The sequence below is a fragment of the Morone saxatilis genome, unplaced genomic scaffold (genome assembly GCF_004916995.1).
Source record: "Morone saxatilis isolate NCDOM2014 unplaced genomic scaffold, NCSU_SB_2.0 Contig17, whole genome shotgun sequence".
In the NCBI taxonomy this organism is placed as follows: domain Eukaryota; kingdom Metazoa; phylum Chordata; class Actinopteri; family Moronidae; genus Morone; species Morone saxatilis.
This window is the reverse complement of record NW_023339729.1, coordinates 9097674-9111573: the sequence shown is the minus strand read 5'-3', so window position 1 is coordinate 9111573 and position 13900 is coordinate 9097674. Positions and strand designations below refer to the sequence as shown.

Below are 13900 nucleotides of genomic sequence, written 5' to 3'. Positions count from 1 at the left end.
AGAGAGAGAGAGAGAGAAATGTGTAAGCAAATAGCTTTACTGCTGTATTGCATAGGCCTATGACTGTATGTTGTCACGTCACAACTTCTCTCCGGTACTTCATCATTGTCAGGAAGGAAAGTCTAGTACCTCACTGAGTAATGCTGTATGTCACTTCCTGTGATGAAAAGTGGAAAGCAGAGGCCTGGGAGAACTCTCGATTTCTTTTACCGACAGGTTGATTAACTACATCAGTGGTCCAATACAAACATTTATATGAGTTATTTATAGAGACAAACTAAAACACAATTATTCCATCACACACACACACACACGCTCTAAAAACCCAAGCACTTTCCAGGATTTAGCAATATAAAGTAAAATCATGTCAGGTGTGGTGCTGGGTTTTGGGCATGATTAAGCTTTCTTAAACAAATGGGAACTTTTGAGGAATTCATGTGGTTTTGCTTAATGGTGTGCTTATATTTGCATAATGTGGTTAGTTTCATTAGGGAACAGAAGACATGGGTTTTTGGCCTGTAGGAGCATATGACCTTCTACAAACGGTATGTCATAGCCTACTCGTAATACTACATTTCTCATTTTCTCTGTTTCGTAGTGACTTCCCCATCTGTGTCTATCACTCCCCCACAGAAACAGTCCCCACATTTTTCCCACCATACTGCCTTTTCTCAGTTGTCATTCCTCATGATATTTAAATTACTGAAGCACTTAATTTCCCTCTCTTTTTGACATTTGCGTGACACAGTGTTAGATTATGTTGTATGGGAGCACTAAATGTGGAAGAAGACAAATTTAGCAGTTTGTTGTAATATCACAAACAATGTCTCAGTGGGATGTACAGACTCACAGGAGTTAAGATTCCTGACCAGGGCAAAGCTCTTTAAGGAGATAAAAATGAAAAAAACTCCCCCAAAAAACTTCAGCACAGGAGGGAAAACATGAAAGAAACCTCAGAAGATGATATTTAAAGAGAGATCCCCCTGTAGGTGGAAAAGTGGAAATGAGACAAAGTTGTAACAAAGAATGAATATGTGATACCTAATAGCTTGCTAGCAAATATCATTTTATGGACAGTGTCAGGCAGGGTGCCCGGTGGAGTCGGCTGGGGATTTGAGTTTATTAATTAATTAATTCCAGTATAAGAAAGTAAGTAAGTAAGTACACAATAAGTATAAATGGTAATAATTACTTTTCTCATTGTATTTTACTTGTAGCCTATCAAGCATTAAAATATAGTAAGAACGCAAATCAAATATGCATTAAATATATTATACAAGAACCAAATTGTATATGAACTACCATAGTCATGCATTAACAGTATTGACATATTATTATTATTGTGGTAGGTTATTAACAGAGGTGTGGACTGGGAGTGATGACCTTTGTTGCATGTCAAAATAAAAATAGTGCTGTATGCTATGAAAGTGCAATGTATGCACTACTTGTTCATGATTCATTTCAGTCAGCCTTGTTTTAACAATTAAGTCCAAATTATAAAAAGCATGTAATATTTTATTACTCTTGTTACATTTGGTGAAGAGTGCATTATTACTTGTTTTGGACTCGAAACTCTAAGTTTAGAAATTGGGACTTGAGTCAGGACTTAAATGCAAAGCCTAGAGGCTTACTTGTGACTTGCAAAACAATGACTTGCTCCCACCTCTAGCTAGTATTATTCTGCATGGGACAAAACTGACTCGCTCATATCCTGCTCTATTGGATCAATTACAGGCAAATTTTTATTTTCAGGATTGATCCTTTATTCTCGATGTTATTGTTACATGAGGTTTTATTTTCAGGAGTGAATAATGCACCCTCTCCTTTTACCTTTTGAGTAACAATATGCTTTTTAAAAATTATCTATTTACAATTTATAAAAAATTACATAAACCAAAATGAAAATAACATTTAATCAGGAGTGAAAGGATGGGGAAGGATATAGTTATTGCCATTTTGCTCCAAATTTTAACTGCATGTGTTTTTTTTCCGTTTAAACACGTGACAAATGAGGTTAACCATGTAGCCTGAGAATGAGTGTTTAAACTCAGTGTTTGAAAGTATTATTTGTCCGGTTCTCATAAAAAATAACATATTTTTTACTTAATTTATTTACTGACAAACATATATATAATATATAACGTATTGAATCATTTGGAGCATGGTCTCAAACTTAAAACACTGTGACACTATTCAGCAACAACCGGGCAGGCAGGATGCCGGTTTATTCCTAAGAAGATGTTTATTTATTGCTCCTTAACCAGAGTTAATTTTGTGAAAAAGAGGAACTTCCAGTCAACACTTCTCTTCATAGAGATAGAGAGATAGAGTTCCTGCTTAGAGCCACTTTGCAGTGTTTTTGGACCATTCATTTTACCTCTGATTACTATATTGCCATCACAGTCTAGTTCATAACTAATCAAGGATGTATGGACGTGCAAGAACGTTATTACGTTCAACAAAAATATATTTTAAGAAATACACAACCACAGGCAGTAAGGGGCAGTAAACATGAACAATCCACTTACAGTATTCACATCAAGAGATTTATGTACACAGAACTGAGACAATCAGCTGCAGAGTGATAATCCTTTACCTTTCTCCACACATGAATTTAGTCCACATATACAGATTGCACTGGAATGTAGGCCTACAGGTACTATGCATGTACATGTGATAAATGATGATGAAGCTATATGGTGCCCTGATAGCTCACCGGGTGAAGCGGACAGTCCTTGCTGCAGAGGCTATGGGCTTGACTCTGACCTGTGGCCCTTTGCTGCCTGTCATGCCCTCTATCCCCCTTACTGTCATTTGTCAGCAGTCAGTATCAGTTAAAGGAAATAAAATCCCCCCAAAATATTGGGGGGAAAAAAGAAGCTATATGGACATTCTGATCAAGAACTAGAAAAGCTGTAGATGTTCACTTGACAACTGTTTTAAGACACGTTTAGCTTACTCAGCAGCACAATTAACTGCTAGTCGAACGTTTGTGATGACTGTCATTTCCCGGCCTATGTCTGTCTTTATATAACTTTGCACTTCCCTTTCAGTAACAGCCACAAACATTCCCTTGACATTTCTCTGTTTGTGAACTGTGTGCATCTGACCAGCTGATTGTTTTGATCAGCATGGAGCATTTGAGTGATTACCATAAATCCCAGTGTAAACTGTCCTGTAGGAGGTCAAGAGCGTATGGATCGCCACCTGATGCAGGGGGGAAAGTCCTCAGTAATAACATCAATTGTACCGTAACACTGGTGATACATTTATGACTCTGTATCTCACAGTAAAGCCCAAAGGTACAGCTGGTGCATCACCAGGAACAAACTTGTAAACTTAAGATGCATTTATTTATCTTTGCATTTACAGCCTAACTCTTATCAGCAACCTCACTCACTGCATGCCGTCTGCATTAATCCAAACACTGATTATCAACACAAAATCTACTTTTTAGTCTAAAAGTTTCTTTAAGTGGATAAGTGAAAACTTTGACCTGGCCAACTTTGTCCTCTCTAGAGCCATGCTGCTAGTGTGGCTAAAAGGTATTAGATTACACCAGATTGTTTTTTTCAGATCTGTGTTAAATTAATCTTTATAGACGATAAACTCATTCTCACTGAGGTCAATTGAAGTGCACCGTTTTCTTGATCAACATGACCTAGGTTAAGGTGTGACAAAACAGCGTCTACTTCTGTGAAAGCTTTCCACAGGATTTCAGAACCTGGCTGCAGGTACGTGTTCCCACAACAGCCTTTAAAGTTAAAGATGCTTTTTAGCAGTGCATTCACTTCATGTTAATTTTTTTAAGAAAAAGCAAGTATATCTCCAGGCTTAGTGAGGTCTCAAAGTCTGCCTTCACCAGTCAAATTTGTCCACACCAAACTGAGAAAACCCTTTCTTTATGGACCTCTCAAGTTCAAAAGGTCTTACCTAAACTGTTGCCAGGCAAACTATTGCCTAGAACTCTGGTTCTCAAACTATGGTATGAGTACCACTGGTAGTACGCAAGCTGCCGCTAGTGGTACACACGGAAACCTCTTAAATATTTAAAGAAATAAACTAATTAAGAACATATAATACTGTCAAAATACTACAAAATTTCGAATAAAAATACATAAACTATGTGTTCGCTGAAATGTAATTTAAAATACGTTTCCTGTAATATTTGGTTTCAATATCTGCCTGCTACAAAGTCACGTTGATGGTACATGCATGGATCCATGAGCCATAAGTGATGGCGAGATAGTAAGCGGAGGTAAAATGAATGGTTCAAAAACACTGCAATCATGGCTCCAAACAGGGACAATAGACAATGCGGTTGCACATGTTGGCTCACTGGAAAGACCCTGCTATACTAAATGGAACTGAACCTTAATTAGTATCATCTGTAACACCTGTGTTTACCCTGCTGTGAACCAGGTCAACAACAGTCAACAATAAATAATGTCCTTATTAGGAATAAACCGGCCTCCTGCGTAAACGGGTTGTACTTGGAGAGCATTCTACTGTTGGGTTGGTACATGGTGTAAAACGTTAGAGAAAACAATGGCCTAGAGTATCAATGTGTGTTGTGGCATCAAGAATGACTTTCCCTTCACACATGGGGGAATTCCCAGACAGAAGAGCCGTTCTTATTTGACAGGTAGATACCACGTGGTTGTGCCAGAATTGCGCCAGGTATATAACCCTAAAGCACTGACGATGGGAGCTTTTTTTAGATTGATGATGAAACACACAACTGCTGACAAAGGCTCCTTCTCGTCCCATCATGTCTCAACCACTGGAGTGCGCGCACACACACACGCACGCACATCTGTCTCTCTTATAAACTTCCTATAATAAAGTCAAATGAGTCAATCAAGTATCTAATATGTTTTAATTTATAATCTCCATTGTGCCACTTTTGCCAGCCTCGTTGGGGCTCAACGTGGAGAGGGAAAGGTGAACGTTGGTTTGACAATGTGTCGGAATGTAGTGAGGATGGAGGAACCCTTTCGTTTTCCACCGCACACGCTGTCTTTCAGGGCGCACTTGCGCAACAGCAGGGAGAGCGGCGGAAAGTCTGTGCGTCTCGTTTCTCACCTCTTGTACATGCAGCGAAGGAGGGGGGTGTGTGTGAGGAGGCGAGAGGGAAATCCATGACTTCCGCGTTTTTCCTCCCTGTGTGAAACTCAGTGTATAGCTATAAAAGCATTTATAGTCTCGACATTCAACTAGAGGCGCGGACTGGGCTGTGCGACAACAACAGCTGGACTATCTTGTGGAGCTAAAACACCTGGAGCTGTACAACTTCCAAAACTTGCATTGGCACCCCCAAAGCCTTCAGTCTGCGGAACCTAAACAGTGGACACTCTTTCCGAAGCTCAGGCACCCTACTATCGCATGATGGGACAACAAAATACAGAAATTGACATTGAGTCTCTTCAGAAGAGCGGCCGTCGGCGTGGAGGCTGCCTGGACGTTTTTGTCGTCCTGTCCATCATCTTTCTGTTTGTGGCGGTGGCAGCTGTGGCTGTCGGCGGACTGATGGTTGTGATGGAGCTGCGGTCCAAACTGGAGACTGCGCGTCCGTACATTAATGTTGAGGCATTAAAGCAGACAGGAGACACAACTGAGCCATCATACAAGGTAAACAAACATTACTCCTGTTATTAAAGTATGAATGATAAGCAATGTTCTCTTTCCTTTCCAACTTTGAGCCACGTCCTCTGCACTTTAATTCACTCCATCTTTTCTGTTTTGTCAACAGATACAGAACTTTGTCTATCTGGAACCCAACTCAAGTAAGTCTACTTGTATTTGCTAAATGCAGCTATACAACATAAATGTTTAGGAACAGAGTCACAAAAACAGATGATAATAGCGTCTTCCTTTAGTCGTTAGTCCTTTTCCCTCTCTATTTCCAAACTTCAAACTTCAAATTTGAATCATTTAAATCACTAAAATGACGTAAAAAACACCATATGGTTTTTATGTGTAACAAATCACTTCAGATTTTAGGCAAGACAACACCAGACAGGAATGTAACTGATATGCTTGTTGTGCTGTATAAACATCATCTAAATGACATGTGTTTGTCTCCTCCTGCAGGCAGGTTACAGACCTCCACGATGCAATGGGATCCAGTCACATATGGTCAAGGATCGTCTGTAGGAAGCAACTTCATATTTGACAAGGCACAGAGTTCTCTGCAGCCTAAACAGTTGGGATACTACTTCATATACATTGATCTCAACCTCACCTGCACCTACGACTGCCCCGCAGGCCTCCTCACAGTGAGTGTGGGCGATAAGCTCACCTGCAAGGTGCAGCTTCCGGCTGTGGCAAATTCAATACCTGTGACCAAGAAGTGCTGGACAGTGACCCAGATAAACGACAGCCAGAGACTGGTCACTCAGATGACCGTACCGAACAATGGGCTGAAATACTGGAAACTGGAGCTGAGTGGCTCAGCATTTGGGATGTTCCTTGTGGACTAATGTGGACCCTGTGGTGCTACTACAGTCATCAAGATGCAGATCTGTCTGTGACCTGTGGGTCGTCACTAAAGAACAACACCAGTTTGTGTTTTCTTAAGGGTCCTGTTAGGTGAAAATGGGCAGGCGCAGGTGCCATTTTCGAAGCTATGACGTAGTTTATTGCAAACTAAAGGTGTAAGATGATGAACCTCAACAGGAATTTAAGTTGGAATCTGAAGAGAAGTTGTATTTATGACAATGCAAACGGCATATGGAGAAAGACTACACATTCACCTCATTCTGTATAAATATGTATATATGTTATTCTGTATATGATATATTTATTTGGTGATGGAACTATTTATATACCTATATTTATAATGGTGTTGTTATTTTTTTTCTAGAGACCTTTTTTTTAATGTAGATATCACTACATTAGTGTTAAAGTGCAATACACTGCAAGTTAATCGGCCTGTATTGGGTGACTCTATAGCTCTGTTTTATAAATGGCTGGGTGCATAAAAAGTTGAGGCTTACAAAAAAGTGTGATTATAATTCTGCTCCAAAACTCCAACGAGCCCTGCAAGTGGAGTCCTTGAATCTCTTCTGGCAAATGATGAGTAATAGTGATGAGTAATAATATGCACTTAAAATAACTTTTACAGAAACAATGTCTGATAAAAAATTATTCTGTAACCAAAACATGACCAGAATTACTAAAATATCTGTAGTATGTGGACTATGTGTGAATTGAAAAATTGTTTTATTTTTAAAAGTATGTAAGTCCTGTGGACAAACTACACTTGTTGAATGTATTTCATTGTAATCCATATTAAACATGGATATGGTGAACACAAAGATGATTTTCGTGTGAAAATTATGAGTGTGAGAGTTTCAAGTGGAATATGTACAAAGCTTGTATGTAAAGGAAAGTTCCCTGCTGTTTCACAGCAAATACCGGGAACTGACTGTACATCACTTCCTGTTTATTTACCATACGCTGTGGTTAAGAAGAAGAAGAAAAGAAATCTGTGGGCCAGCAAACAAACACATTTGCACCTCCTGTGTATTATGGTGCAGATGTTGAGTGAAAACACATATTACCTCCTTTTATAATATGAATTATGGCAAATTATTGATTCCCCAAATAGACTCAGTACAATTTATTGTTTAGATGTATTTAGATGCCTTAAAGCAGCAATAATCTATATATTTAATGTCTCAAATGGCAGTGTGAAAGGATTCACTGATAACCAACAGAGAACTCAAGCCCCTCGGCTTTACGGAGCTCTATAGCGAGTTTCAACTCATTGTTTAGTTGTTCAGTTTGCAACTTTACTGTTTTGATTTACTCTCACTATCTTAATAATAATAATAATAATAATAATAATAATAATAATAATAATAATAACCAATTGTTTGTGAACACTATTGCCATACAACTCAAAAGGTGACATTATAAGACAGTATTGTTTTCACAGCTTGTTTCCACTGCCCCCAAGTGGTCAGAAAATCAGCTGTTGCAGGTTTAAAGGTGCAAATTAGTAAACGTGGATGTAAACAATGTACGATTTGAAATACTTTATACTTTGCAAATGTTTTATGAGGAAGGAATTGCACTCGACCCATATATTTGACCACAAGGACATACACAGTACACTTAATGTAAACATATCTTTTAATTGTTAACAAGAAACCTCCACAATGCACCCTGTAAAGGTGCATTTACAAATTTAAAGGTGCATAAAACATTTGCAAGCTATGTATTTAAAATCCTGTTTACATCCATGTTTGCTTGCAGTCTTCTTCTTTTGTGCCTTTTTTGGCACATTGTTGCTTCCTGTGTGCGTTGTTGCCTTCTTTTGATCGAGTCAAACAAAACAGGGACCCAATCATCGAAAAACAACTCCATTGGACTTTTAGGTATCACCAGCAAAAGTACTCATTATGCAGAATGCCCCTTTTCAGAGGGGTATGTTGTTTAAGCAGCCTTTTAATACTATATAATACATCTTGCTCATGTTGAAGCTAATTTTAACTATCATTAAACACTGTTGGGTAGTTTAATCTAGAACAATGCATCATATTTCATAGACTGAATACTTAATATATTTAAAATCTTCATCTTCAAAGCAACTAATAACTACAGTTGTCAAATCATATAAAAATACAATGTTTGCTTCTAAAATGTATCGTGGACTAGAAGTATAAAGTGGGACAAGATAGAAATAATCAAGTAAAGTTCAGCACTTGAGCACATATACTTACACTTATCCTAACATCATGAGGTGTTTTTATTTGCATAGCGACCGTGCTCAAGCTGCTAGAGTATAATCTTGTTATGTGTTTGTTTCACACAAGCACAGATGTTTATCTATGTCTCAGTCAGAGGAAATGACCCAAATAACTCTGCGTCTGAGGTCAGTCTTTCTATTCACCTACTGTGTTTCAGTGGTGATTTGGTTACCTGTATGTCTACCTGTCTACATGGTTTCCTGTGCCTTTACATCATTCCCATGCACCTGTTAGGCTTTGCTGAATGTCTTTTGCCACCATAATTCCTTGGCAGAATTCCCTAATTGGTTGCTGAACTCTCCTTTACTTAACATTTCTCATACGGCTTTTTTTCCATTTGACACTGCTGCAAGTTGCAGAACTTTCCCCTGTATGTGTTGAAAAGAGCTGAGTCAGCCACACCAACCTCAGCACCTCTCTTCCCTTCCATCCTCTACTCAGTGCATCCTTACTCAACCACATCCTGCTTTTCAAACACACACACACACACACATACATACACACCACACCACACACACAACACACACACACACACACACACACACCACAACACACACACACACACTGTCACATACCCTGCAGACATTTGTGTGTCTTGCAAATCTGCAACTGTGTTATGTGGGTTTCATATCTGTGCTTAAGGTATCCTCAGTTTGATGTGTGTTTGCATGGTTAAAATATATGAGCAGAGAAGAGATCTGTTTGAATTTCCTGTTCCACCACTGACTATGTACTAAAACATTTTTTCATTGATCTTATTACCTATCCGAGATATGATATCATGAGGAACTGATGTCACCTTGCATTTTTGTTTGATAAGAAACAGTATTTTATTCACACAACAACATTATGTAACAAATTGTAACAAACAAAAAAATAGGATTACATACTCTGAATATCAGATACTTTTGATATCACAACTATTTGTTGCTTTTTCATAAGTGATTCAAATACATTAATCAAGCACAGCATAATTTAGATTATATATATTTCATATTTTAGATATATACATTTCACCACAATATATGGTGTAAATTAACACTCAGAGACATAGAATCTGATCACAGTGTAGGACAGAGGAATTTCTATATGCATCTAAGGAGATATCATAAAGGCCCCCATCAAGTTCTCAGTATTTCCTGGACGCATCTTATGTATATCGTCCAAGGTGATATAAATTTCGTCTCCTTTCTGCAGATGGAAGATCCCAGCCAGGAAACTGTTCCACAGATCCTCCCCGCCTGACGACTTTGCAGTTGAAGGTTTCGGGGTCCGGCAGCGGAAACTGGAGGAAACATACCACAGATGACATAAGGCAAACTTGCCACAACATAATGAAGACAGCACCTAATCGCCTTTAAATACACAGAAGCAATGTGCAAAACAAACTGGTTGTACTCAAGTAGGCACCTGTAAGCACATTTGCAACAACAGAGGAAGGAAGTAAGGAGTGGCACAGTGACTAACCTTTTGGATTTCATAAGCTCTATAGGCTGATCATATGCCTTGGTGACTTTCATGACTTTGTGCTGCATAAGCACACACTCCTCTGCAGCGTTTAATGTCACTTTAGAGTAGAGGTAGTAGTTACCGTCCTTCTCAACCAACAACCGACCATTGTTATAGCCCATGTTGAAGGTGATACTTTCGCCACCTTTATCTACCCACTGCACCACATTGGTATCCTCCCCTGCAGGATGCCAGGAACCTGGAATAAAGATTAGAAAGAAGGAAAAAAAAGAGTTGTTGTGAACAAAAGAAAATGAAGGAGATCACTTCAAATGAACCATTAAGGTCAGACACAATATTTAGGTTTGAGAAATTGAGAGGACTCTAACCTATCAGTTGAGCAAAGGGCCTCTGTTGGACCTGTTCCAGATGTGGTCGCACTGTGGGAATCTCATTGGACTCTGTTCAATAAAGCAGTGTCAGATCAGTGAGTCAATCAGCCAACCAACCAATCAGTCAGTATAAAAACGTCACATTTTAAGTCACACGGTGACTGTGTGTGTTTTGAGTTATTTGTGGATTTTCTTCCCAGAAATGATGAGAACAGAGAATAACTTAATACCTTTGGTTCCCACTTGACTCATTATGGTGCCACCCTGAAACAGAAAAAAAGAGTTAAAGCCAAAACTCAACATACTTCAGACGTAACCCGTGACTCGATACCCAAAAAACATGCATACTGTACACCCATGCTTACCTGCAGGCCAGATGCTTTGGGATTGGACAGGTTCTGGAAGAAAGGATGAGACATATAGAGGGAAAAAGCCTGCAGGGAGAGGAAGAGAAAATATAGAACGACAAATGAAGATTGAACAACACGGGTGAAATCTGTGTCTTTTTGCAAGCACGATGTCAAAAGTTCAAGAGACATGTAGAAGAGTGGAAATGTGAAAATGTCCACTTATCCACAATAGATACAAACAAGTTATAACTTCCACACAACAAACTCATACACACAAAGAAAGGCATTTGATAACAACACAAACTCTGAGAAATTTTAAAAAGTTAAAATGTGTTTTTCCGTTATTAAATTTGCTGTAATAAAGGTTTAAAATTGATATTTAAATTGCTATAAACATAAAAAACAAAAAAATGTAACAAAATGTTACATGCCAGCTTTTCTTTGGTCTATTACTCTTTTTACTAGCTTTTGTTATTCTAATCAAAACATGGCATTGTACGTTACGTCTATTACGTAACATACGTACGTGTATAACACATGAGGCAGGTGTGTAATAAACAGCATTGTGAAACCGTCTCAGAAAAGTGAAGTTATATTGTGGGTTTGCAAGAGAGAAAAGAAAGGGAAGTAGAACTAGAGAAAGAGTCCATTTGACATGTTTGTCATCATGGAACTGCAATTTAAAGAGCAAATGTGTCTTGCTGCTCATGACGTAGCGCAAAGGAGGGAAATTCTAGAGAAAAAGAATTTCCCAGTGTTTCAAGGCTTTACCCTACACACACACACACACACACACACACACACAAGCCTCACCTCTGTTTTTTTATATAGATTGTAGATGAAACATCCCTCGACAACAAGTCCCAACATGGTGAGTCCCAACAGCAGGAGAAGAAACTTCTGGCCCACTCTCACCCACGTCACTTTCTTCCCACTGGGTATGGAGACGTAGTTTGCCTGGCTGTCCACCACAAACACCTGGGGGACTGTACCCACACTGCCCTCTGCCATCCCACCAGGTTGCATTACACCTGGCTTGTTAGGGCTGAAGGTCAAAGGGCTTGATGTAGCGAGGAAGGGGTACTGAAAGAGATAGGGGTAGGGTTAGGTAAAAGCAAAGAAAAAGAGAAAAGAAAGACAGAGAAGCAAAAGACAGGCAAGTAGTGGAGAGAGTAGAAAAAGTAAAGAAATAATAGACAGGAAGGCAGAAACGGACTGAGACAGAGACATGAGACATAAAGACAGCTGACACACAGACATGGTCTCAGGAGTTTTGTCTACTCTGGTTGCAGTAGGTACATGCAATGTAAGCTTCTGGGAAACAAAGTGATTTTCACTTATTGCAAAGAATAGGTCCAATTAGTCAGAAGAAATATTCTATTCTGACATTTTGTTGAAAGTATTACAGAAAGAGATTACCTTAGATTTATACAAGCACCAGATGTTCCTGCCACAGCTCAGTCAACCATCCAGCAGCACAGGGCGGTTTTCACACCTGTGAATCTTCTACGGGACATTGAATGAAAAAAAAAGTTCTTCAACAATATTTTTAAAAAAGTATTAAATAACATTAATAGCATTATCTGAGATGTCACTACGTATTATGACTTCTCTTGATGTCTCACCCTGTGTGAAAAGAAAATCCTCCGTCTGCACCAACAGATTTATATCCTCCCTCACCTCTTGCGTCCGCTCGCCTGCTGTCAGCTATCACTAATATTGCTCTTTGAGCAAGCTCAAGTAAGGAGGAAATGATAATGACATGGGCAAGAGGCAAAGAGACTTAAAGAGAGAGTGAGTAGTGTGCATGTGAGTGTGTGCGTGGGACACTCCCTACAACTACTGAATATAGCCTAGTTATCGTCCCTCAGCTGACACTTCCTTTTCTCTCTCTTCAATTTCTCACTCTGAGTGTCTCATGTCCTGTTGAACACTTTTGGTTTGTTTTCTCTGTGTCTGCAAGTATTTCTTTGGGCAATTTCTGAGAAACTTGCACAATCTCTATGTCTAGTTGTGGCGTGTGTTTGGCACAATATTATTCGTATTGAACCATGCAGTCAGACATTAAACACGGTCACAGAAAGTGGCTGTGTAGGACGGATTTTGGGGTCAAGCTGTTAAATTCACACACTTTCTTTTGACCTCTACCACAGTTTTACTCACAGTCTAATTCATCTGCACATTAATGCAGCAGAGAAATATTCTCACCCCGAGGCTGCTGCTTTCTCACATATTTGCCAATATAAACATTTTAGCTGATTCACAATCTTGCTTTTATTTCAACTTCATGAACTCTGTGTTTGACAACCTGCAGTGATTGAAGTTGACTAATGCATTGCAGAGGATTGGAGACTGTAAAGGAAACTGCAGCTCATTGCAAGACCTACTATGATGTTGCAACACTAGCTTGTTTACGGTCACTGCTTTGTTCAAGAGTTGCTTCACTTTATGTATTGTTGTCTTCTTCCTTTTTTTCATCATGGTTTCTATTATGGATGATTCATCAATACTTTTGCGTACAATGTGCTTTTCTCTGATTGTTTATGCTTGTAACATCCCACCGATGTAATTTATGTGTGTTTTGACAGTTGAACACAATAGAAGATATAGAAAGCCAATGTTAGATGTTCTTGTTTGTTGCTTCTATTTCTTCACATACCTCTGAACCAAGTCTTCTGAGAAACACTTTCGTTTTCCTCTTAATGAAGCTTTCGTCTTTTCTCTGCTGTGTTAACTGTAATGACTATCCAATTTTAGTTACAAAAAGAGATGATCCATGCTTTTATAGAGTGAAACTCAAACTGAAAGTAATTCGAACCCAGTGTGGGTTTCTTCGTTTGTTGTAGGAGGGGGCAGTTTGTAATGACAAACTCCATATGTTGAACCTACACTATACAGTTTGACTTTCTTGCCACCCACTCACTCACCCACCCTCTCTCTCTCTCTCTCTATC

General features: G+C 39.0%; 2 protein-coding genes across 2 annotated transcripts; one reads left to right on the top strand and one right to left on the bottom strand.

The window, feature by feature from the left end:
* The first annotated feature begins 5167 nt into the window (after nt 1–5167).
* Nucleotides 5168–7271, top strand: LOC118327292. Its single transcript, XM_035660594.1, has 3 exons — nt 5168–5631; nt 5753–5786; nt 6094–7271. The coding sequence occupies exons 1-3, from the start codon at nt 5386–5388 to the stop codon at nt 6480–6482; spliced, it is 669 nt and encodes a 222-aa protein (XP_035516487.1). The 5' UTR covers nt 5168–5385; the 3' UTR covers nt 6483–7271.
* Nucleotides 7272–9561: 2290 nt separating this feature from the next.
* LOC118327176 (tumor necrosis factor ligand superfamily member 14-like) lies at nt 9562–12753 on the bottom strand. Its single transcript, XM_035660441.1, has 8 exons — nt 12573–12753; nt 12367–12453; nt 11761–12030; nt 10963–11031; nt 10828–10861; nt 10595–10666; nt 10224–10464; nt 9562–10041 (listed from the first exon to the last, which is right to left on the bottom strand). The coding sequence occupies exons 3-8, from the start codon at nt 11971–11973 to the stop codon at nt 9852–9854; spliced, it is 819 nt and encodes a 272-aa protein (XP_035516334.1). The 5' UTR covers nt 11974–12030; nt 12367–12453; nt 12573–12753; the 3' UTR covers nt 9562–9851.
* Nucleotides 12754–13900: the final 1147 nt, after the last annotated feature.